This window comes from Rattus rattus, chromosome 13 (assembly GCF_011064425.1).
Source record: "Rattus rattus isolate New Zealand chromosome 13, Rrattus_CSIRO_v1, whole genome shotgun sequence".
In the NCBI taxonomy this organism is placed as follows: domain Eukaryota; kingdom Metazoa; phylum Chordata; class Mammalia; order Rodentia; family Muridae; genus Rattus; species Rattus rattus.
Genome location: NC_046166.1, coordinates 25,777,744 through 25,804,938, shown reverse-complemented (window position 1 = coordinate 25,804,938; position 27,195 = coordinate 25,777,744). Strand labels below are relative to the sequence as shown.

Below are 27,195 nucleotides of genomic sequence, written 5' to 3'. Positions count from 1 at the left end.
TTAAGTAAATAGATCATTTGGCACTGAAATACCATTGGTAAGATTTTGCTTTGAACTTGTAGTATCAAGATATATATTAGATATATGGTTTTGTATAAAAAGAAAAAACTTAGAGGTATCTATGCTAGTAGGCACCAGAGTAAGGCATTTGTACTAAGGTTGATATTCCAGCCTTTTTGTTGATCATGAATTAAGGCACTATCTGTTTTCTATCCTATCCTGAAATTAGGGTATCATGGTCAAGGAGCAGGACTGATGGAATGCTGATCAATAGTTCAGAAGTGACAGAGGAGTGAAGGCTAGGGGACTTCCGTTTTGCTAGCTGACCAGCTGACCATATTCTCTGGAACCACCTGTGGCTATGGAAAAATGTAGGCAGCTTTGGAGTTTTCTGGATATGCTACTTGGGAACCCTTTCTGACACATCTAGCTTACATCAGTTTTTCTGCAAGTCCAGGGCAAGCTCATTTCAGTGTGAAGCATCTTGCAGTCTTCAGTTGATTGGGAATCAGCTGGGACAGAGATAGACTCGGAACAGGAGATACAGTGAGGAAGCTTAGGGAAGCATCTTTATCTTGGGTATAAACTAGAAACTTCCAGCCCTGTGGTCCTGGTAGATGTGAGTGTGGAAATATTCCAAAGATTGGGAATACAGAGAGAGAGAGAGAGAGAGAGAGAGAGAGAGAGAGAGAGAGAGAGAGAGAGAGAACGAACACTTATTTCTTGGTTAAAAGCATGAACACTCCATTCCTCTGTCTAGAGCATTATGAGAAGCACTATTAAATCTACAGTTAGAAGATAACCAAAGGAAATTTAAATTTGGGGGCTTTTGACAACAACAATAGTAGTCACTTCTTTACCAGGACTAAACTAATAGCTTATCAGACCTTTACTGATTAATGTTAAAACTCAGAACTTTTGAAGTCTTAACAAAATGTAACACATATTAATATACCAATAGCACACTGGGAAGGAAAGAAATCTGAAACATTTCTCATTTTCCACTTGCCTTAAATTGCTTCCTTATACCTTTAGTGTCTTTCATTTGTATACCTTAAATCACTTTCTTAGACCCTCACAACTTACTTACATTTTCATAGCCTCAGACATTTACCAAGTACCTTTACATGAATTAATATCTTAGGTCCTCACAATTTGCTTAACTTTTAAACCTTTTCTTTTTTTCCATTCAATCATTTACTATGGAGATTCAAGTGGTAAGTTACTCAGAGCAGTCACAGCAAAGCAAGTTCCCTTAATAAAGGAAAAGAAAAAAGTGTTTTAATACCTGTTTTGTGAGTTTATTTCTTTGGTGTGTTTGCTGCTGTTAAAATGATAAAGCTATAAGTCTGCCCCCATTGTTGTCAGCAGCATCATCACCATCACCATCATCATCACTATCACCATCATCATCAGTGATCTGAGAAGGCTACGTTAGGGCAAGAAATAACATCCAAATGGTCTCTATATCAGTTGAAATGAAAGAGACTTTCCTATTAGCTACATGGTTACATGAGGCTACCCCATGGTAATCTTGATGATTTCATTCAGAACAAAAACTGTCACACAGAACAGCATTAGCTTTTGGTAACCAGGCCTAGAAGGTCTGAGAAATTTTCCTCTGTTGGAGGAGCTTGGAAAAACTGACCTACTTTGCCAGGCACAGTAGGGCACTCAACTCAACAGAGTCTACTGTTTGGGAAGAGCTCTTGGGGAAGGTAAGGCATGGGGCGGTGCTTTGTCCAGAGATTAGTGGTAACACAATCCAGGTGGAGTCCTCTTTGTCCCATCTTCTTCTTTGAAGACCTAACAGACATTTATATCATAAAACGGGTTTTGGTTAAAACTCTTTAAATGCTATCTATATTCAGGAGATTTCTGGGATCCTCAGGAACAATGGACAGTTAGGTATATGTGATCTTAAACCAACTTTAGTTCTTTTCTGTAACTTGCTTTAGGCTTCACCTTGAAAACATCCAGAATGTTAAAGCTGGTCCCTAGAGGATGAACTACACTTGTACTTAGCTTGACTACAAACAAGTCTGGGTATATTAAAGAATTTAATCATTTATAAGGTGACCACTAACTTACATGTCTTAATTATCTTTAACAGCTCAAAAGTTAGTGCCTTTTATATGATTAGGATTTTACAGTTTTATCCCTGTTAAAATTTAGTCTTAAAATGTGAATTGAGTATTATATTGAAGGGACTATAAGATCAAGATAATAAATAAAGCCATAAACACAGTCCACAGAGAGGCTAGAAACTTTACTTTTCAGTTTCTTTCTTGGTGTATCTTTACAAAATACCTTAATTACTTGTATGAGTGTGTATCCAAATTCCTAAAGCTTAATGGAGTCAGCAAAGCCAAAGAGGCTAGACATATACCTTCATGTCGGCTGCTATTAAAATGAGTAGACCTGGCAATTTATAAATCTAATTCATTAAACATGTTCTTTCCCATCTATTTTTTTTTTAAAAAAAACTGTTTAAATAAGTTAGCAAAGACATAAGTTAGATGTAAATTTTTAAGCCTACTTATGATAATCTGAGTAGAAGTTTATAATCTTAGGAATTAATCTTATACCTTATAATATACTAGAAATATGCCTTATAAATGTCCCTTATTCACTATCAAACATGTGTTGTTCCTTATCTAAAGGAGTTGAATCATGTATCTAGTATGCTGTAGCAAATTAAAATAACCTATGTGTTATTGTTAGGATTTTACTGCTGTGAACAGACACTGTGACCAGGCAACTATTATAAGGACAACACTTAATTGGCGCTGGTTTATTGGTTCAGAAGTTCAGTCTATTATCATGAAGGCATGAGCATGGCAGCATCCAGGTAGACATGGTACAGGAGGTGCTGAGAGTTCTACATCTTTACCTGAAGGCTACTAGTGGAGGACTGACTTCCATGCAGCTAGGATGAGGGTCTTAAAGCCCACATCCACAGTGACACACCTACTCCAACATAGCCACTCCCTGGCCTAAGCATATACAAACAGCTACACTATATATAGGTTGTTTTTTGACTATGAGCCTTTTTTAAATAAGTTTTAATGTAATTTTTTGTTATAGAATTCACAGATTTTGAAACCAAGCTCAGTGAACTTATAAAGCCTAAGATAAGAGATATTTTTTTTAAAAGAGAGAACGAAGAAGTTATAGAGATAATAGATTTTCAAAAGAAGATAGTAGAAAAGTTTAGAGATAAAAGAGTATTGGGATCATTTGCTTGTGAAGTCGCAGAAATTGTTGCAATTAAGAATGTCAAAATCAAGTATGCCATCTATGAACATTGAGCTATTCTGAGGAAAAGCCATTTGCTGAAAGATATCGAGGCTTTAATGAAATCTCTCAGTCCAAGGAAGGAAAGACAAAGGGACACACACAGGAACTCCATCGTAGCATATGTTCCAATAAGCTGCAAGAGGGAACCGAGAAAAAAAGAGTACAGGTTGCTCTGACAGACAAGTATCACAAGAAGGAACAGAGGAAATCATAGTTTCACAAGGACACAAGGAAGACAAGAGGCTTAGCAGAAAACTCCTACTGGGACATAAAGAAATTCCAGGAGAGAAATGAGAATGTATGGGGATAAAGAAAGGGTGTGGGGGTTTGTTGGGGAGAACTGAGAAACTTGTCAAATACTAATGTCCCAAATCACAGAGGAGAGGAGAAACATCTCTTTCCACATAATGGAAGCACTGTGGGGTGAATGGAGACTCCTGGCATACCACTGTGGCTTTTATAGTAAAATGGGGCAAAGCAAGCAGCTCTAGGGTAACATTTTCCTAGTAGAAGAGGAGAAAGGTGTGTGTGTGTGTGTGTGTGTGAGAGAGAGAGAGAGAGAGAGAGAGAGAGAGAGACAGAGAGACAGAGAGAGAAAGACAGAGAGACAGAGACAGAGACAGAGAGACAGAGAGAGACTTTCCATGTAAATGGGCAGCCAGGAGGGCATACAAGTGTATAGGAGTCAGAGATCAAGATATGCCTAGAGTCTCAGTGGAGAAACATCTCAGATGGAGTAAAGAAGCAGCTAAATAAACAAACTCTAGAATTTGGAATCAAACATAGTGGGTGGCAGAAGCTAGCAGAAACAAACGATCCATACATACCTTACCAGAATCAAATCAGAGAAAAAACTAACCAGCACAATTAGTGACTAATAAAAATATCGCTTGAAGTTAAAGACATGAAAATGAACAAATCATTCTTTCGGTATTAATAGCACCCATTCCATATAGTCAATGTCTGTAAAGACAACCTCCCCCGCCCCCTGGCTTCCAGCTACTTATGTGGCCTGGTAAGAATCTATTTCCCACAGCTATTTCCTTAGGGACTTCCTGCCACCCTTCCTCAGGTCTCGAATCAGTTGGGATTAAATGTATATCAAATACACTATCCATCTGCAGCTGTCTAGGTCCAATTTCAAGATGATAAGCTACAATAAAAACAAAATAGTAGACTCCCCAAAAGAGCAGCAACCCCATAATGTTTGTTTACAAAAAGTAGAAATTGGATGAATTTGAAGAAACAGGGTCCAAAAAAATGACCATAAGAAACTCAAAAACAAAACAAAACAAAAAAAGACCTTAATGATAATAGCCTTATAGAAGACATGGAAAACTACTGATTGACATTCAAGAAAACAAAACACAACATGTGATGAAATGATAACTATTCCAGACACAAATATTGTATTAAATAAAAGAAGAAGTATTGAGGAAACATAAACTAAAATGAAGGTATGAATGTGAGAAATTGCTGTCTAATAAAAATACAATGGAAAGTCTTCCAGCAGAATGGATCCCATGGAAGACAGTGGAAGAGAGCTTGAAGACAAACTAGAGGAATTCAGTAATTCAATTAAAAATGGTTTCTTTAAACTCTTGAATGGACTATACAGACAGTGCGAGACTAGTGCCAGAGAAGTGTTAGTGAACCCCAAAAGAAAAGACAGGAGCTGACCGATGCAATCACACCAGAAACATTATTTGAAATATCTCAGGCCCCTCAGCCCCCTGCCAACATGCAGGACATTTTTGATGTAGAGGAACCATGAACATATATCAGGGTAAGGTTTTATAGAAAGCAGCAAGCCAGTGGTGAGAGTTACTAACTTGACAAGCATCTAATTGGGGTGCTACTACGGCCTTTAGCATAGATGTCTGAGGCTGGGAGTCAAACCATAAATTTAACTTCTACTTCCCTCTGCACTGATGAGTGTTAGGCAGGTATGGGATTGTTGGGGATTAACATGGGAGGCAGGTCTTGTTGGGGATAGCCTTAAAACTGGAGCTAGGTTCAGGTTTTGTTGGGGGCTAACTTGGAAACTAATGTTAGGTACCAGCCTATTAGTTGACCCGAGTTCATGTTCTCTAAATTAGATTCTGAACTTTAGAGATTTGGTTTCTCAGGATAGCACATAAAGTCAAGTATAAGAATTACAGTCACAAAAAACCAATTCCAGATCAAAAGCATGGAAGATATATAATATATAATCATGAATAGAAATTTTACAACTCTAGGGAAATGATGCTAATACAAGAACAAGAAGAGTACAGAACACCAAATAGACAGGATGAGGAAAGAAACTTGCCATGCCATTTTGTAAAACACTAAAGATACAAATCAAAGTATAATAAAAGCTACGTGAGAGAAAAACTAAGTCACAGATAAACTCAAGACATTGCATAACAGGAGATGACCTTTCAATGAAAACTGAAAATCCAAAAGTGTTTGGAGCAATGTGTGCTAAATTCTGAAGGAACAGTATGGTCAAACCATACTATTTTATTACAGAAAAAGATCTGAAGGAAAAACAAAAATATCCTCAGTTAAAATTGGCTTCAGAAATCACTGACCAAAAATCCAGTTGTATATAGCATATTAAAAGGAACACTCCGGATTGAAAAGGAAAAGTAACCCAGGAAAGGACAAGATGCTATGATAAAATCAAAGACAGACAAACAAAAAACAGGATAGTATTTATGCCAAGTATGAGTAAGAAAAAAAGTACTTGATCCTCTTAGACCTGTTGTCTTATTCCCTTCTCTTAGTGTTATTTCTCAATTCCTAACCCTCCTCTTCTGGCCCAGTTCATTCTAGCACATGAACGATGGCAAGAAGTCTTACTTCATTTATAGTCAAGAAATAAATGAACAATTAGATTGTGTTAGTACAAAGAAAAATAAATCTATGGACATGAATAATTATTCTACACTGGAACATGGACAAGTAACTCTTGTTAATAGATTTTTTGTTGCTGTTGTTATTGTTGTGAATATTTGAATTTGAGCAATTTATTTGGGAAATATTTATTTATTTACTTATTGGCTCATATTTTTAGAGGACGCAATTCATGGTTACCTAGATTCATTCCTCAGGGTTTGACCAAAAGCAGAATATCAGGATGGAGAGGTTGTAAAATAGGAGAGATGCTTATACCAGCTACTGGGACACAGGGAATAGATCAGGCACTTCAAAGATAGCCTTTTGAAGTCAGTCCGAGTGACCTTCTTCCTCTAACCTTGCCTGCTTTCTAGTATTATATGGAGTTATTAAGTCATCAATAGTTTAAACTATTCAATGAGATAGTGTCCTAAGGATCCAATCTCTTCTTAGCATCAACAGTCAAGATAATCTGTCAAGAGATGTATTGGAAAATGCTTCATTACTCACACATAACACAACCTGTCTGTTTCTAACAAATTCAAGCTACCTCACTTAGATAATACAGCAGTAAGATAAAAATATCAAGATAAGGCAGAGATCTTCTCTAAACTGGTCTACACCAAATACTAGATAACCTAAGACTGAATTTTATCAAAACCAAAGTACAAATGAGTAAGAATCTGGCTCAAGAGCACTTTGACGTCCAAAGTTATTTAGGTTAAGATATTTAGTTGATCTTGACTTTAGTGTAGGAAAACATTTAGCCCCTTATAGACTGTTTTCTATGTCAGGTTACTTTAAGCTTTGGGAGTCTCATTCTCTGGGGAATACTTTTGTCCTGTTCTAATTTCCTTTTGTATAAGGTTTTTTATTTGTTTGTTTGTCTGCAACATAACACTAAGCATGACAGGCCCACACCATCTCACCAACTTTCTCATTTGTGGGATTCTTAGTGAGGCAGCTGAAAACTCTTGAGGAACCTTTTTAAGGCTTCCAGGTGAATTTATACCACACAAACACACACATTCTCTGTCTCTGTCCCTGTCTCTTTGTCTCTCTCTGTCTCTGTCTCTGTGTCTGTTCTTTCTCCCCCCTACACACACACACCCCCCACACACACACACACAAAGAGAGAGACAAGAGACAGATAGAGGGAGAGAGAGAGAGAGAGAGAGAGAGAGAGAGAGAGAGAGAGAGAGAGAGAGAAATATACAGAGACAGAAACAGGCCGAGACAGAGGGAGACAGAGAATGACAGAGTTGATACAGAGAGATAGAGAGAGAGACACACACAGAGAAAGACAAACAGAGAGATGGAGAGATAAGAATATAGACAAACAACGGCACAGAAAGACAGTGGTATTTTAGCAAAGAAAAGTAATATGATCTGTTAGATTATATGAGTTTTACTGTCACAAAAGTGTCACCTAAGAAAAGAAAAAAAATGTGACATATCTGCAACGTTCTTAAAATAATTAAAGCATCACTGAAAATAAATCACTCTTTCTCTTATAGTTTGAATAGCAAAATTTTAATTTTCTGAATACTTGGTTCCTAAGATAATAATGAAAGTTATGTTAAAAATTCTGAGATTCAAGACAGAAAGGAGCTCTTGATTAATTGATGCTTCTGAAGGAAATTATGTAAGATGCTTTGTCGCATTCCTTTAGGCTGTGTTTAAATAATTATTAGGCAAGCTAAAACAAATTTGAATTCAGAGCCAAGTATGTTATTTTTATTCTTTTTTAATTAACTAGCTTTTAATTTGAAAACTAATGGCATTCATTAAGGAATATTTATTAAAATTTTCCTGGAGGAGGGTAATATGAGGTATGAAACATTTTCTTCTTAGGTGGGTATATAGTTAGGAAAGTGGACATGACCATTAATGTTTTAGCCAAAGGATCCTGTGTTTAATTACTTAACCCTCCCTTTTCCCTGCCTTCTTTTACTTTGTTTTCCTTCATCCATTCTCTTATTTTTTCAATCCTATTTATTGACTTTGTTTTTATTAGAATTTTGTACACAGTGGGATAAAGTTCTGGATTGTCATAAAATTAGATAAGATATTGCATAGAGGAAAGAATGGTTTGAGAAAATAGTTTCCTTGGATGATTTTTCCTTCAGTCTCTGTTCTACAATTTGTCCCTGTATTTCCTCCCATCAGTATTTTGTTCTCCCTTCTAAGAAGGACCGAAGCATCCACATTTTGGTCTTCCTTCTTCTTGAGCTTCAGATGATCTGTCATCCCCAATGTAGGGGAATGCCGGGATGTTGAGGTGGGAGTGGATGGATGGGAGTGGGGACATCCTCATAGAAGCAGGGGTAGAGGGTGGGGGAATGGGAGAGTGGGAAGAAGGGAATAACATATGAAGTGTAAATACATAAAATATCCAAGAAAAATAAAATAAAAATAAAATAAAAAGAGTGTCCTTGGTAAAACACAGAAACAATCCAAGGGATAGTTCAGAGATTAAAGCTATGACCACAAACCCTTGGCACTTTATAATTATTTTTCTCATGGTAACCTTTGATGCCACAGAATCCATATTTTCTATTACCCACAGAAAATAACATCTAGTTATCACAATCATTCAGTTTTCTCTCAGTCACCACCACCTGAGGAACTATAAAAGAAACACAAATGAAATCAGCTTTGCAACCTCCATCCTCTGCTTTTAAGCCACAGAAAACAGAGTTGGAAGAGAAATGTCCTTGTTAGTGGTACTGTCATTCTTTATCCGTGAAGATGGTGTTTCAGACTCGACACAATTTTATGACAAATACATATCCTAGAAAATTCTAAAGGGGGGACTACGGAGATAACACAAATAATTTCTTAAAATATCTTTAAAATAATAGCTCAAATTAAAAACATCAAAGTAGTGCTAAAATTTACTGACAATTGATTTGAGCATGAAGAGCACTGACTGGAACGGTTCTGGTAAAGGAAGCTGTTACTTATGGCCACAGTGCCCTTGTTATGCAGAGCAGTGGCTCGTGATGGACTGTAGCAGTATCCCACAGTATCATTGTAGATCATGCATCCTTCTTTTAGATGTATAGGAGTTGACCAAATGGAGTAGACAATCAGCAAAGTTAAAAAAAAGAGTGAAATTAAGAAATAAGTTTTAATTAAGGCGTCTTCTAACATAAGCTTTATTCTTGGCATTGCTATGCTCTGAGACAATTGATTTCACCCTTTAATAATCTCTTTAAGGTCAATTTCAGAATGGCCCACAAGTGATCCACTGCTCAACTTCTGTGTCCAGTGAATATAATCTTACATGCTGTAAGAAAAAATATCACATAAAGTGACAAAATAAGAAATGTCTTGGGAGACAAGTATATCTTGGATTGTCAGGGTCAGTGATAAAAACTATCATATCAGTTCTTATCAAGCACTCAGAGGGAGTTTGACACGGACATAATAGGAAAAAAGTTACATTAAGATGAAACAGAGAAAAATTTCGTCCTAAACATTGGACTATACAAAGTTACATGAGCTAGAGGAAGCAATTGTCATATTGTCACCTGAGAACCCTGAGATGATGACTCTGCTCACACTTGGATGTCAGCTGTGAAATACTCTCAGATGTTATCTCCTGAAACTGTGGAGTCAAACTTACATTACTGCAAATAAAATGATTTTGTGAGTTTTCCCCACCACCAGAGACCAAAAATGCATTCTCAAGAGTTCTAAGTCCTACTTTTGGGCGTGTGATCTCTGTTAAGGCAAGTCAAGAATATGATTGGACAAATCGCACAGATGTCAAAATGATATGGGTACTCCTGAGCGTGCTATGCTTACAGCCAATGTGTGTACAATTCCAGGCTGTGATTGCAGTGACATCTTACTGCTCAGATGATTTCTCCTGGCTTGTGTGGAGAGGCTCCATTGAGGAGGTTACACACATTTTTAATCTAGAAGAAAGTGACCTCTTCTTCTAGCAGCTTCATTATCACTAAATCCAGAACTAGGATACATGACAAAAGCATGAAGGGAGGAAATATGAGGTTCGGGGGTATATAGAAGTCAAAGAAATTCAGCTGAATATAATTTTGGTTAAATGGGAAGATAATCATATGAATAAAGATTTTATAACCGAGCTAATGGTATGCACAAACGTAAGTTGCAAGCTGGCTACCTATGCCCCTGTATTAGATGCCCCTGTATGAGGGATAACTGTGTGATGTTTGCTTGAGGAGTCAGAATATACTATGTAGAAAAAATGCAATAGCATTTGAACCTCAGAGATGAACAGTTAGTTTGTTCAGCTAAGTCCCTGGTAGAATCCCTTTTTTTTCTTCTTCTTTTTTTTTTTTCTGGGCCTAGAAGCACTACACTCTACACATTTGTCCACATACAAAGTCTTACCTCCATGAATTCAATAATGTCCTTGTTCTGTTATATTTAATTTAAAAAATAAAGTGTTTACTCATAGGTGAGTGAAAAACTCCTATGAAATTTGCTTTGTAGTTTAGAGGGTAATTAATACCCATTGGTAGGTAAGAAATTATTGCAACAGTTGGTAATAAAGCATGGATTAAATAGTATTTAAAAGGCTTTCTGATAACATTTGAGCTGTGGTACCAATGAGTAGGATATCGTTAAGGCAGATGTGCCTTAGCACTTCCTGCACTGAAGCAAGGCCACATCATAGAATATCTGTTTCTTCAGGGCATATAATAAATACCATCCAGTGGTGATAAAATATTATGGGGAAAATTGTCCTGCTCTGTTTAATTATATTAATTATTTTCAAGCTTGAGATATACTGCAGGTTTTATGTTCTTTATCCTCTGTACCACGGCATACATCAATAGAAATAAAAATGTGGTAGCTTCTCCAGTTTGCATCTGTTGAAGGTTCCATTTTCAATGAAGTAGCAAGAAAGGAGAAACAAATAATTATGACTTCTGTGAAGATACTACATGAAAGCAAAGCCATGTTTTTCTGCTCTGAACTTTGTCTGGCCTTTAATGACTGTTTTCTTAAATAAAATGCAGCAATTACCCAGTGCCTGCTTCTGCTAGAGCTGTCAGATCTGTTTCTTGAAAAGCAGCTAAAATATGTTCTTCTGTGTGTAAGTGGGAAAAAAATCAAAAGGATTTTTTACAATCAAGATACAGTTTGAAGTGTAAAATATGCTTTGAATGTTCCAATGGTATGCCTTTTTTTACGTCTTTTGGAAATATAATACTGTTAATCAATTTCTTTGAGGTAAAGCTTTTTGTTGTGTTGTTTTTATTTTTGATTATCACATTGCATATCTGTCAACACTGTTTCAATTTCAGATATCCTCTTCTCCATGTAGACTCTCCTTTGTTGCTAAAAGTCACAGGTTTGTTGTTGTCAGGAGATGATACCTTGCTCACTACTGTCACTGCAGGGTTATTTCAACATCAACTGTGAATGCAGTTAGTGTTTGAAGAAATCACTTTGCTAGGGAACGTTCACTATTTCAAGAAAACTGAGAAGTTCATAATGTGTGTTTTAATACAAAAATTTAGACTTAGTGAAAAGTCTCATAGACTGAGATCTGATGCCCATATAAACATCAATCAAAATGAGATAATTTTCTTAAGTTATTAAACATGCTTGCCCTACTATGAATCAAATACAATATTTATCTTACATAATATAAATTTTAAGTTTATTTAGGAAGGCATTTTCTCTACACAATAGATGCTGATAATAGATTTTTTTTAAAAAAAATAATTAATTTCATTTTATGCAATGCTTTCCATGTATGCCTCTCTCTCTCTCTCTCTCTCTCTCTCTCTCTCTCTCTCTCTCTCTCTCTCTGTGTGTGTGTGTGTGTGTGTGTGTGTGTGTGTGTGTACAGTGAGTATAGTCTCCCAGGAGGCCACAAGGAGGAAACAATTCCAATAGACTAGGAGTTAAAAAGTTGCAAGCCAGTTGTATGGATGGTGGGAACCAAACTCTGATGCTCTGTAAGAGAACTATATGTCCTCAAGTACAGAGGCATCTCACCAACACCAGTGGAGGATAGTTTTAAAGTAGAATTTGAATATATTTTAAGCTCATCTTCACATTTCCTAAGGTAAACTGATTTTTTATCAATACATCTTAGCGTGAGAGTAAATTACATGACATTTAAATTTTATATTAATATCTATGATAGGAATATTATAAATAGTAAATGACAAAGCAAAACATTTTATTTCAAACTTATATTCATGAACATTAAAACCTTTAAAATAACTAACCTTGTATATTTCTCTCTCTGTAGTCTTATTATTTGTACATACCAAAATAATACAAGATTACACACACACACATACACACACACAAACACACATACACACATATGTATATATATATGAGAGAGGGAGACAAAGACATAGTGAGACAGAGACACAGATAATACAGAAACATAGAGACAGAAAGAGACTTCCTTTAAGTTGTAAACATGTAATTATTATAATTATAATTTCCATTGTAATAATAATCATTTAGTAATTTCTTAAAGGACTAGAACTTTGTGCATGGTGATTAATTAAATGTTTGTCATACATATAATCATAATATTTCCACATATGATCTTCTGGAAATATATGTGTGCCCTGCCATGGTCCATAATGGTTTCTCATAAATTTTGTCAACTTGATACAGTGTACATATGTGTATGAAGACAGAATCTCAGTTAAGGGAATGCTAACCTCAGATTAGCCTGTGAACCCAGGCATTTTGAGTATTTTGGTGTAGGCAGGACAACACTCCTGTGGGTGGTGCCTTCTCTGGACAGACAGGCATTGGCTACATAAGCCAGCCGAACAAGCCAGAGTTGCAATACAATGAACAGTGTTATTTTTAATTTCTCTTGAAGAATAAATCCTAACACACACACACACACACACACACACACATACACACACATGTATTTCACTTACTTATCATGTATCTGCTGCGTTATAACAACTTTATTAGTTTTTTTTCATAAAGTAACTTTTTTTGCTAAAATTATTGTTTATACCAGTGTTCAAATTACTGACACAAAATACAGAGGTCGTGCAAATGGTAGCTTCCATAGTTGCATGAAGTTTCATATAAGTATATCCAACTTTTACATAATTGTGTCATACCCTGTTTCACAATACATCGTACCATATAATGTTATCTGTCCTCTTACTAGACCCTTGACATAAAGTCATGAAGAGAGCCACGCTTACGAAAGACATATAGCAGTTAAAAGGGAGTATGTCCTGTGATAAGTGTTTTCACTGAAACAATTTCTCTTCATTTTGGCAGATTATAAATATACATGTTATCATGAAAATAAAATGTTAGATCTATGTATTGAATGGGCAAGCAATACATCAAGTTGCTCTTTCTTTAGAATTCACAGAATAAAATATTCAAATGAATACTGACTTACCAGATTGTTACTTGTCCCTTCTCCAGTGGGCTAAGAGTAATATAGTGTTGCTACGTTGAGAAATATGAAAATATACCTTTGAAATAATTAATTACAAATATTTTTTCTTTTAATGTTGGCATCTAATATAAACCCAGAATTTGTATTTGTATGTCTTCAGAACTGAGAATTCCCAAATACTGAAATCTGACTCAAGAAAGTAGGTCTTAGAAAATATTTTTTTCATTTGCTCTATCATGCATTACATTCTCTTGTAATATTTTACTGCGTTGACACTGTTACAAATTGTTATGTGTTTCCTTGATTTCTCTCTCTTTTTTTCTCTTATCAAAACCATTCATTTTTATTGTGAACACATTTTATCTGCCCATGTTTACTAGCTACCATTCCATGACTAACATTAGCCACCATCAGATGACTTATGTTTCTAACTGAAACACTTCCAGCAATTTCTAGACCCTTTCAATTTTGTCCTCACCCCTTAAAGCTATATTTGTTTTCTTGGAAACACTGTCAAATTCTAAAATGATACTGCATGGGCAGCATGTACTATTGTGTTTCTTGAGTATTATTGTGTAAATAATCATATTAAAACTTATAGCTTCTTGGACTGTTTAAGATGGAATGAACCATGATAATTAATTAATCCCAGGATTTTATAAGTGAACAAACTAAGTCCCTGGAAAGTTTCTGGAACTGGTCTCGAATGACTAAGGATGTAATCATATATGAAGCAAATCAATTTGAAATGAGATTTTTTTTCAGTGTTAATCATCTTGAAAACATCCTCTTTCTGAAATTTATGTAAATCTTAAAATACCAATTTGTTGGTTCAAAGTACATTGTAAAATGCATATCACTCTTAGCTAAACAGAAAGCTAGGTAGACTGCGATTGAGTGTACAGAAGCAGCAATGAGAACCAGAATGGTTAGTAGAAAAAGAAGATGATCATTGTGCTGTCATAGGAGGATCTTCCTGGTGACTTGTACTAACCAAGCATTGGAGAACCGAAAAGACAGAGGTGAACATGAGAATTGAAGCTATTTCACCTAGCAAGTTTCTCTCTCCACTGGGTGTCCAGGTGCATGTGACAGGACTTCTTGTACTGTAACTCCCCATGCTATTTTTGATTTTGCAGCATTTAGGCACTGGCATTGTTATAGAACCCACTTAGTGTTTTCTAGAGTGAGAGTTAGAAAAGAAATTGCTAGAGAAAAAGACTTGCGATATCACATATTAACACTGAACACTTTATTTCCCTGGGTGCATAAACACATCCCTGCTCCTCTGGGAAAGAGAGGAGCTTATGCAGAGGCTTCCATGAGAAAGCAAATCAAATTTTAACCTCAAATTTCAAACACTTGGTTGAAAATTGCTTCCTTTAGCTGTAGACATCTCAGAGTTGGGGTTGGGAAAATACTTTTACATTTTTCAGAGTTTTACCCATCCTCAGTTTGGTATTTCACAGAGCCCTTTCTGATAGGAACATCGTAAAAGCTGAGTACTAGTAAGGTGGCTCTGTGGCTTGTGCTATCCACAGGTTTGAAGGCCAGAGTTTGAACCCAGAGGCCACATTGTAACAAAGAAAATTGATGTATAGTAATTGTCCCTTAAGCTCTATATGTAGAAATGGGACAGTGGGTCATACACTTAAGCATGCACACACACACACACACACACACACACACACACACACACACACACACACTAAATTAGCAGGTACTATTTAAAAATAACATCAACTTTATATTTACCTTCTGACATTAAAGGTCTTTTCTGTAGCTTGAGTATTGAGTCTAACATGTCTCCTAATGATTCCTCCAGATTGAATGCTTCGCTTGTCGTTGCTATAGCTATTGTTGCCAGGAAACCATCCTGATTGCAGGAGCCCGCTTACTATTCTCAAACATGTCAACTTTTCCCTGTTGGACTTTCCAATGACTCCCATGACTTCAATTCTTTCTCAAAAATATAATGTTCTTTTTAAACAAGGCCTTCATGTATAATTAAAAACTAAACAACAAAAGATAAACTCCACTCATATGTAATTGCATTTATATTTTTATATTACTTAAAATACTGATGTTAAGGCCTAGAAACGTTGAGTTATTGCAGCATCATCTCAATTCAGTTTCCTATCTCCATAGAAAACATTGTAAATCGCCTTAATAGTGATAACCATTTCTGATGCTGAACAATGCAGAATTACAAAATTTTAGAAGTATATGAAAGAATTCTGAGAGGATTATGAATGGTGCACTGAGCTTAGTGCCTGTTGTACAAATATAAGTACCTATTTTTTTTTTTTTGGCTGCCAGCACATATGATATCAAGATGTGTTTCCATGCACCTGTATTTCCATCACTTAATGCTATAGACAGGAGGGCCTCCGTGGCTTGGTGTCTAGGTACTCTATAACCATAATGCTAGGATATAGATATAGGTTCCGGTAGAAATTCTGTCTCAAAAGACTATAAGATGAAACATTACCTTAATGCCAACTTCTAATTTCCAGGTGAACACACACAAAGATATTCACAGTTGAGCAGACATATAGACATATACACCCACAGAGACATACATCTTTATAGGTAAACTCACAAACACACAGGCATGCATCTTCACAGATAAATACATACATACAGACAGACTTGTACCTTCATGGTTAAGCACACACACACACACACGTATCTTCACAGGTGAGCAATCATATACCCACACAATACACACAGAGAAGCATGTATCTTCATAAGTGCACACACATACTCACAGAAGGAGAGATCAGCACCTTCACAGGTAAACACATACACATATATATTCACCTTCACACATGCACACATACACAAATGCACACACACAAACACCCAAACACACATACATACACAAACAGACACCGAAACAAACACACACACACAAAAACACACAAGAGAGAGAGAGAGAGAGAGAGAGAGAGAGAGAGAGAGAGATAGAGAGAGAGAGAGAGATTCAGAGAGAGACTTAGAGAAGGCAAAATTATATTCCATGTTGTATAGGTCTACTACAGACTTGAAAAAGTGAAGCACTTCAAAACACTAAAGACATACTGTACAGAGTCTCCAATCTATTCACCATGCAAACTGTACTTGGAGCCTATAATATTTAAGCCTTACTCAACCTTTGTCATTGATAAGGATTAGAACACTGTGGTAGGGTTTCCAGACATTATTTTAGTTCCTGTCAGGAACTCTATTCCATTATTTTGTCAGAAATAGTGTGGTTCCTGGTAAATTCTGCAGCAAAGTAAGGTAATAACGTTGTCATTAAGTATAATTTATTTATCAGAAATTAATTTATTGTTGAATATGCCAATCTGTATGAGAAAGATTTGTGGCAAGTAGGGGAAATAGGAGGAAATGGAGGGGTAAAGATGTAGAAGAAGAAAGGAAATTAATGAAGAGGGAGATGAGGAGGGGAGTAGACATGGCAGATATATAGGTAGAAATAGATAGTTAGATAGATAGATAGATAGATAGATAGATAGACAGACAGATGATAGATAGATAGACATACAGATAGATGATAGACAGACATACAGATGAGAGATGATAGACAGATAAGAGATGATAGATAGATGATAGGTAGCTTTTACTGCTTAAGTTTCAGATATAAAACTTAATGTCTTCTCCTCCCATGGAACTATTTAGCTTGGTACCACACTTTGCAAGTTTGAGTTTTACAGAATAAAACTCTCAGAGAACAAACTTATTAAAATAGATAAAATTATGAAAAAGAGTTCATGATTCTTCCCAGCATTTTGGCTTTTGTCATGCAGACATTGGATTATTCTCTGCGCAGAAAATTACAATGAACAAATATTGACTTCCTCTGAATTCTAAGTGTCTTTGTATAGATTCCCTATCACCTTTTCTCTTATTTCTTAGTCTTGCTCTGTTTCTGTGTAAATGAGAGGAATTGAGCAGTGTAACCAACAAGAGGAAAGAATCAGTGTGATGATTTTTAAAAAGAGAATGGATTTCCCAAGTTGCTTTAGATCAAAGACTAATGAACCCACTTTAAAGCACTTCCCAGCAATCAAATCGGGGTTGTTGTCAATAAACCTGCTAATTTGGCTCTTTAAACACTGGTAGATGCTATAAATTTCTGGTACTTTACAGCTGTTTCTTCTAAAAGTAAGCTCTACCCTTTTTGGTAACCATTAAATCAGGTGTCCCCCCCCCTTTCTCCAATCCTAAGGGAATAAATGCAAGAGCAAGCTTGAAGAAGGTTCCAGAAACTGTAATGCTGTACTTCTAGCAAGTGTTGCTTCTAGGACATAAAAACTCTTATCCCATGCTTATAAATTAATAAATAACCATAAGAAAATATAAACTACACTCTCTGTGACTATGACTAACTCAAAACGTCCAAGAAGTACACTCTTGCTTTTTTTGAAGAACTTCAGAGGTCTGAGAAAAACAGGTCTAGTCCTGTGAGCTCTGTGGCGGGGGTCTGGTTGGTTAATATTTTTGTTCTTTCTCTGGGGTTGTAAGCCCCTTCAGCTCCTCCAGTCCTTCCCCTAACTCCTCCTTTGGGGTCCCCATGCTCAGTCCAATGGCTGGCTGCAAGCATCTGCATCTGTATTTGTCAGACTCTGGCAGAGCCTCTCAGGAGACCTCCAGATCATGCTCTTGTTAGCAAGCACTGCTTGGCATCAGCAAGGGTCTGAGTTTGGAGGCTGCATATGAGATGAATCCCCAGGTGGGCCAGGCTCTAGATGGTCTTGTCAGTCATCAGTGGGAGGAGAAGTCCTTCGATCTGTGAAGACTTGATGCCTCAGCATAGGGGATGCTATGGCAGTGAGGCAGGAGTCGGTGGGTGGGTAGGGGAGCACCCTTGTGGAGGCAGGGGGAAGGGGATGGAATGGGGGTTTTCAGAGGGGAAACCAGGAAGGAGGATAACATTTGAAATGTAAATAAACAAAATAACTAATAAAAAAAAAAACAGATCAAGAAGAGCCAGCAATGTGCATACATTAGTGCATTCTAGATGAGATTATAGCTCCTGATAAGGTAGTTTTATATAAATGCAATTTTAAAAATCAAATGCACTAAGTATGATTTCTTTCTTTTTTTTTCTTTCCTTTTGTCTCTTTTGCTTACAGTATGAAAGAAGTAGGAGGAAGCCATAAGCAATGGAGAGGTCTCCCGTCATCTACCTGTAAGCAGTGCCCTATAGCCTATGCCAGCCCGGTCTGTGGTTCCGATGGGCATTCTTACTCTTCACAGGTGAGGACAGCTCTACTTATATAAAGAAATAAATCAGGCCTGTCGATCCATGTTGTGGTTTGAATATGAAGTGTCTGCAGAGGCTCATGATCCTTATCTGTTGTTACTGCTCTAGAAGGTTCTCAAGTCTTAGGAGATAGAGCCACCCGAAGGAATTGGAAATGTGATTTGAGATTTTATGTACCCATCCTCCCTGAGGGTATACCTAAGGTAAACTGCTGTCTCAATGTGTTGACATGTCGCTCCCGCCTCCCCTCCATATCAATCACCCCATGATCTACTGGCCTATATCTCTTCATGAATTCCTCCCAAAGCAAATCTACCTTGAAGTTTTATCAGATGTTTGGACACAGCCACACAATTACTGTAACTAATACAGTAATTAAATTAATTTATTCAGCCATCTCCCTACGTGGTTCTTTTGTAATTTCTTTATTTACTTTCAAGTAACATTAATAATCTCACTGGTTAGGAATATAATTTGAATGACATTTATTTCTCCTATATGAAAATTATAGAAACATAAAATACTAGTGTGGTTATTAGCCCAAGCCTTTATATCTAAAAGCCAATGTTTCCTTCATTCTTTTCTGTGGATAAATTCAGAAAAAGCATAAGTAGTACTTATTGTCATAACGGCAATAACAACTATAGTTTGTCACAAGTCTTACCCTTATAAATAAACTTGTGCCGTGTCGCCTCTGTCATCTTATTTAAGTTTCCAAGAACACTTTGGAAGCATGGAGGTCCAGGAGGTAACAGTGATAAGGTTCTACACTTTTGATTATCATTAAAGCCAGATTTGGTAGCATTTATATCAACGTCCCTGGTTTTCTTCTATATTATTCCTACATCCTAGTCACTATGGTAGACCATTAAAAGAGTCAATAGTGTTAAAGAACTTAGCTTACATGGGAAGTTGAGGTGTGTCTTTCTATTATGGAGGAAAGGGTTTATGACCTCATAATTGATTTAGGCAATAAAGTTAGGTAGTACATATATAACTGTCATTGGGTACTAAGAAGTCTCGTGGAGAAACTGCCATGTGTTTGTCTGCTGAAGTTTTAAGGTGGGATAAAGGTAGGCTTTATTGATATTAGTGGGTTCAGTGTATCTGGGTTCCTCTTAATATGACTTAGATTTCAGTGAATTGATTATGATATAGAGTCTGTATTTGACAATATTATGTAGAAGGTCATGGATAAAACGTAAGTGATTTATTTAAAACTGCATGATAATAGTAGGTAAATCACTATTATAACTTATGGAGTTACAGTGAATGGTACACATGTAAACATCCAAGCTGATAAAGACACATGGGAAGTAAATTTGAATCCTAAGTTTAATAAGAATGTTGATAGTTGAGTCATTTGAGTCAGCAGAAAATAGTGGATTTCAGCCGGCTAGCATAAATCCAACAATATATATAGATAGGAGTATGCTTGCACCAGGGAATCTTTGTCCATAACAAGGGCTATAGGAAGTCCATTACCTCATTCAAAAGATTTAAATTATAATGATCTTATAGATGATCTGCCTTTAAGTAAGTTAGTTTCATAGGAAAACAGGTCACCATCAAGTTATTTCCACAGATTTGAAGTTATATTGGAAGCCTTACTTGATAATATTTTAGTTATAAAGTAATTAAAAGCCATTCATTAAATGTTGTTTTTGGTTATTCTCTTTATAGTCCAGAACTTGCTATGAAATGTTGCTTGCTAATACAGTGGTTTGGGTAGACTATAGTGTCAGTAAAATAAAACTAAAACAATTTACATTTTTTTCTTTTTTCCTTTTATTGTAAATAGTTGTTCTTGTGGAATATATTCTGATTGCATTTTCCCTCCCCATTTTAATAGATATTTTAAAATTTTATTTGCATGAATATCAATTTCAGAGGATACTGGCATTTTATGTGAAAATATAAAATAATGAATTTTAAATGAATTTGGTCTTTAATTATCCTAAACCACTATCTTTCTGTGAATTGTAAGGGATATAATTATATATTGAGTGGCATTCTACCTCTGAACCATCCAGTGTTGAGTATTTGCACTGTGAAGAGTGAGGCTGAGCTGCATGAAACATTAACAACTAAAGAACTGAAATTCTATAAGAACTAATGCTAAAGTGTTCTAGTGACTCACTCTAACAAATGAGTGATTGAAATGCAGAATTACTTTTATGAAGAAAAACATGAAACCTTGGGCTATCTACATACTATCTGAAGATAAAATATGTTAGAGGGAATGGCATGGTGTTTGTTCAGTTAATTAATATTCTAACATCTTCTAAGTAAAGGATGAAAATGGGTGAAGGTAGGAATATTGGGTCTTAGGCCAGCATCTCCAATCATAGACATGATAAGCAGAGAGTGAGTACTACTGCGTTAGAGCTTGAAGAACTTTCATGTGCTCACACCCTAGTCCTGTCACTCCGGAGTTTCCTTTGCAGATTATGTAAATAGTTTCCCTGTGTTTGTTTATTGTGGTCATTTTAGCAAATAGAAATTGGATTGCAATGATATTTCTATCACAAACTCTTGGGAGTAGCATGTCATTACACTGGGGCCAAGTTCTGGTGCCTGGATGGGATAGAAGAGTAGGTTTCACAAGGAATCGGATTGTAGATTTTAGGCAAATTATATAATCATGGCGTGATTCAAGACTGTATGACATGTTTGAACTAGAAAGAGTTAGAGGTGAAGTGCACTGGTTGTTTGTTTAGAGGACCTGGGTTTAATTTCTGGCATCCATATAGGGAGTTACTAATTTATGTAGCTCCCTTAAATCAAATTCCAGGGTATCTGAACCCTTTTCTAGTCCCCATCGTCCCAGTGGTGCACAGACATACACTCAGATTAAACACATACAGATATCAAAATAAAGCACAAATTATAAAAGTGATCATTTTGATTAATTACAATCTAATCATATTAACTGTAAGACCGGAGTTCAAACACTGAATAACATCCTCCACAAAAAGTTTTAAAGTTGCACAAAATAAAATAAAATAAAATAAAATAAAAATAGAAACCTGAAGGGACAGATAAGAGCAATTCAAATGTAGATTTATTTGAAAAATATTTGGAGCATATGTGATTTTCATAAAGCATATTACCAGACTGTTTCCTCCTTTTTGTTATCAAGAGAAGTAATTGACCTTTGCAGAAGTGTGTTTAATCTTTTCTTTTTGAATATAAAGCTAATGCATTCTGAATTCATTAAAATTTAGTAATGCCAGAAGAAATCAAAATATCACTCCATCCAAACTTGACTGAGAGGTAATCATTTTTGAAATTGACAGAAAAGATGAAGGTTTCTTCTTTACTCCAGGCAAAGTCTAATGTGATTTTTTTTTATTCTCTATCTTTGTAAACTAGGACTTATTCTCCAATACAACTTCGTTGTTAGGCCATGGATGTTAAATCCATCAGTTTATATAAACAGTGCTCTGCATTTGCTGTGAGAATAGATCAATAAACTATATTGATGATTTAGAACTGAGCAGGACATCAATAAAACGAAACCTATGGGGACAACTTGGATGTCTGTAAGCTCTGTTCTATTATATGTAGAATTATCATACTTGAAAGTTGAAGTAAACAGGGGTGAATTTCTTAAGAATAGACATTGCAGTTAAAAGTGTGTGCGTATATGTGTGTGCGTGTGTGTGTGTGTGTGTGTGTGTGCCTGTAGAAAGAAACTAGAAACTTTATCTATTTCATCCTTCAACACTGAACTTCTGCTACAGAAATGCAGCAGAAATTGGCAAGGATGAGGCACAGTGAACGCACATGGGCTAACCAGGTGCATTTTGGGTATAGATATAAATGAGAAACATAATGGAATACTTTCATACTGTTACCTTTGGATGTTTATGTTTATAAGTATATACATATGCATATATATGTGTGTGTATTAGTGTGTGAACACATATGTATATTCATATGTTATATGTGTATGTAGTATAGGTATAGGTATATATAAGCATTAAGATTAAAGATCCATTTTACTCTTTGTTGCCATGTGATGATATTCTCCTGAAGTAACAATATTAAAATTGTATATTTTATGCTTTCTTTGCTCTGTCTTCACTTCAATGAGACATGCTGCTCCTTTTAATTCTTAGTAAATCTAGTTAGTGGACACACACTCTGAAACATAGAAAATTTGTGCTACCTAACAATAAAAAGTGTTCAGCAAATGTGTTGGTACTTAATTTTATCTTCTTCCCGGAGTATATTTTGTTTAAGTTGAGACTGTTTTATGTTGAGAACAAATGTCAGAAAGGTATATGTGCTATTTCTTTTTGAACTGTTTTTGTTCAGTCTCAGCCTGACTTAAGATTTACATAGACAATCAAACAAACAAAAAAATCAATGAAGAAGCACAAAAGTAGGAGAAGGACAGGTAAGACAAATAAGATTTGAGTGGGAGGAAAAGGCAGAAAAGGCAGGGCGACTAGGACACGTGAACTTATAAAACCATTCTATTGTCTTAAAAGGAGTTCAGTAGAACATAGAGGACACTGATTTATCAGAACACGTTTTGTAAGATAACTGCTTATATTTGCAAGAAATTCTAATTGTAAAAATATTTTCCTCAAGTTAAATTGATTTATGTATCTAACACACCCTATGTTTCACTCTGAGGGACTTAAATTTTTTCAATTGAAATGGAGCAAAATAAATAAATAAAATGATAGATAAAAAATAAATTGAATGTGGCTGAGATCCAAATATCTTATAGAGTACATCCAAACTGTGTTAGTATTATCTCATATACATTTATGTATTTAGATAGTAGGTGGTTGGAATAATAAATCTGGAATAAGTTTAAGACATTTTGCCATTGATTAATAAAAGCCTTCTATTTTCACTAATAGGTTAAAATATTTAACGTAAATTTCAGGTACTACATCTAGTAGTGTTTTATGGATCTCTCAGTTTTATATCTCTCTAGTTATCTTCTATTTATATACATAGATTAAATACCTGCTTTTATATTTTTTTTATTCCTGTCTTTTTTGTTGTCATTGTTGCCCTGTCTCTCAGGCTAAGCCTTACAGTCCAGTATTGCTTACACATTCATATTTAAATCACAATTGGAAGAAAACTGTTGAGTAATTTTTATCATTTTATATCTTTAGTTATATCAAGTTTATGTAATAAGGGGAAATTTCAAAAAATCTCATAGAGTAGAATAATATTAAATTGGTATTCAGTAGCCATCATAGAATAGAGTAATGATATAGTTTATATAAAAGTTTTTCAGTGTATTGAAGACCATAATAGCAATCACAGTGTCTCTTGAATAATAAAACCATTGTTTCTAATATAAAAGGTTTGCATAACAAAATCTCATAACATTTTATAAGTCACCAACTTTTTTCACAAAATTTTAGCACCTTGGTATGTATAGTTTATACATCCTTCAGATTATTATAGTCACAATAGTAGTACTTGAGTTGTTAGGAATAGAAATTATACTTGAGATATTGTTAAGTTCCACCTAGTGTGGAAATGTCTCCTTCTGGTTGCTATTGGAACACATGTAGAACTTCTCCAGCACCATGTCTGCCTGGATGCTGCCATGCTTCCTTCCATGATAATAACAGACTGAACCTCTGAAAATATATGCCAAGAAGATCGTGTTCATGGAGACTCTATATCCTATCAAGTTGACAATCAAGACTCATCAACACTTTCCATTTTCTATTTGTGCCCAAAGCTGACCCTGTGGTTCAGCTCTCTACATACAAATCCTGCCTGGATAGTGCTGGTGTCCCATGAGTGATGACACATCTAAAATCACAGGTGATCACAACTACTGATCTAATACCTGGCCCAAGTAGTACCCTCCTGGGGCCCACAGAACACAGTAACCTCAGAGCAGCAGGGGACAGGATCATTCCAGTTTCCATCTGTACCCTGGAATTGACCCTGAGCCTTAGCTCTACTTACCCCAATCCTGACCAGAGAGAGCTGGTCTCCCAGGAATACTAACACACCTCAAATCACAGGCTCACAGTCTCTCAGGAGTCACAAGCTACAGTTAGAGACTTCAAAAGCAGCTAACATCAGAGATAACCAGATAGTAGGAGGCAAGCACAGGAACATAAGTAACAGAAACAAACGTTATCTGACATCGGAACCCACTTCTCCCAATACAGCAAGTCCTGGATACAAAATCAAACTAGAAAAGCAAGATTCAGATTTAAAATCACATCCCATGATGATGATAGAGGTCTTTAAGAAGGACATAAGTAACTCACGTAAAGAAATACAGGATAACACAGGCAAACAAGTAGAAGCCCTTAAAGAGGAAACACAAAAATCCCTTAAAGAAATACAGGAAAATACAACTATACAGGTGAAGAAATTGAACAAAACTATCCATGATCTAAAAGTGGAAGTAGAAATAATAAAGAAATCACAAAGGAGACAAGCTTGGAGATAGAAAACCTAGGGAAAAGATCTGGAGTCCTAGATGCAAGCATCACCAACACAATAGAAAAGATAGAAGAGAAAAATCTCAGCTATAGAAAATATTGGCACAACAGTCAAAGAAAATGCAAAAAGCTCCTAACTCAAAATATTCAAGAAATCCAGAACACAATGAAAAGACCAAATCTAAGAGTAGATGAGAGTGAAGATTCCCAACTCAAATTGCCAGTAAAATTCTTCAACGAAATTATAGAAAACAACTTTCCAATCCTCAAAAAGAGATGGTCATAAACATACAAAAAGCCTAGATAATGCCAAACAGATGGGACCAGAAAGGTCTCTTTTTACATATTAATTAAAACACCAAATGCACAGAACAAAAAATATTGAAAGCAATAAAACATAAAGGTCAAATACCATATAGAGGGAGACCCATCACAATTACACCACACTTCTCAAGAGAGACTCGAAGAGCCTGAAGATCATGGGCAAAAGCCATAAAGATCCTAGGAGAACAAAAATGCCAACACAGGATACAATAGACAGAAAAAGTCTCAAATACAATAGAGGGAGAAACCAAGATATTCCATGACAAAACCAAATTTAAACAATACATTTCCACAAATCCAGTCTTACAGAGGATAATAGATCAGAAACTCCAACAAAAGGATGGATGACATTAAGGACAATCATTGATCTTTAATATCTCTCAACATCAATAGACACAATTCCCTAATAAAAAAGATAGACTAACAGGCTGGAAACATAAGCAGGACCCAGTGTGTTGCTGCCTACAGAAAACACAACTCAGTGACCAAGACAGTAAAAAGCAAAAGTAAAAGGCTAAAAAAATGAATTTGTTGCTAAATGGCCCCAAGAAGCAAACTAGAGTAGACAGTCTAATATCCAATAAAATAGAATTTCAACCAAAAGTTACCAAAAAAGATGGGAAAGGGCACTACATACTAGTCAAAGGAAAAATCTACAAAGAGGAGCTCTCAATTCTGAACATCTATGCCCCAAATGCAAGGGAACCCACATTTGTAAAAGGAACATTACTGAAGCTCAAAGCACACATTCAATTTCACACAATAGTGAAATAGAGACTTTAATACCCCACTCTCAACAATGGACAGATCATGAAAACAGAACCTAAACAGAAACATTGTGAAACTAATAGGAGTTATGAACTAAATATACTTAACAGACATCCATAGAACATTTCACTCTGAAGCAAAAGAATATACCTTCTTCTTACCATCTCATAATACCTTCTGCAAAATTGACTACATTATTGGACACAAAACAAGCCATAGACAATAGAAGAAGATTGAAATAATCTCATGCATCCTATCACATCATCACAGACTAAGGCTGATCTTTAGCAACAAGAAAAACAAAAGAAAGCCCACAGGTACAGAAAGTCAAATCTACTCAATAACTTGGTCAAGGAAACATTAAAGAAAGAAATGAAAGACTTTTTAGATTTTAACAAAAATGAAGACACAAAATACCCAAATTTCTGGGACGCAATGAAAGCAGTGCTGAGAGAAAAATTCATAGTGCTGGAGGCTTCCATAAAGAAACTGGAGAGATCATAAACTAGCAGCTTAACAGTACATCTGGAAGCTCTTGACCAAAAGGACGCAAATACACCCAAGAGGAGTGCAGGAAATAATCAACTCAGGACTGAAATCAACCAAGTAGAACCAAGAGTCAACAAAACCATGACTTGGTTCTCAGAGAATATCAACAAGATATATAAACCCTTAGCCATACAAACCAAAGGGCACAGAGACAGTATCCAAATTAACAAAATCAGAAATGAAAATGGGACATAAGAGAAGCCAGAGAAATTCCAAAAATCAAGAGAAGCCTATACAAAACAAAACAG

At 35.8% G+C, this 27,195-nt stretch overlaps 1 protein-coding gene across 4 annotated transcripts in view; it reads left to right on the top strand.

Moving 5' to 3' along the window:
- Positions 1 to 27,195, top strand: part of Spock3 (SPARC (osteonectin), cwcv and kazal like domains proteoglycan 3) — a 383,461-nt gene that overhangs the window by 235,540 nt on the left and 120,726 nt on the right. For all 4 annotated transcript variants that reach the window (XM_032918963.1, XM_032918962.1, XM_032918964.1 and 1 more), the window contains one exon: positions 18,730 to 18,853. In XM_032918963.1, the coding sequence (XP_032774854.1) occupies positions 18,730 to 18,853 (124 nt within the window). The remainder of the gene's footprint in view (positions 1 to 18,729; positions 18,854 to 27,195) is intronic.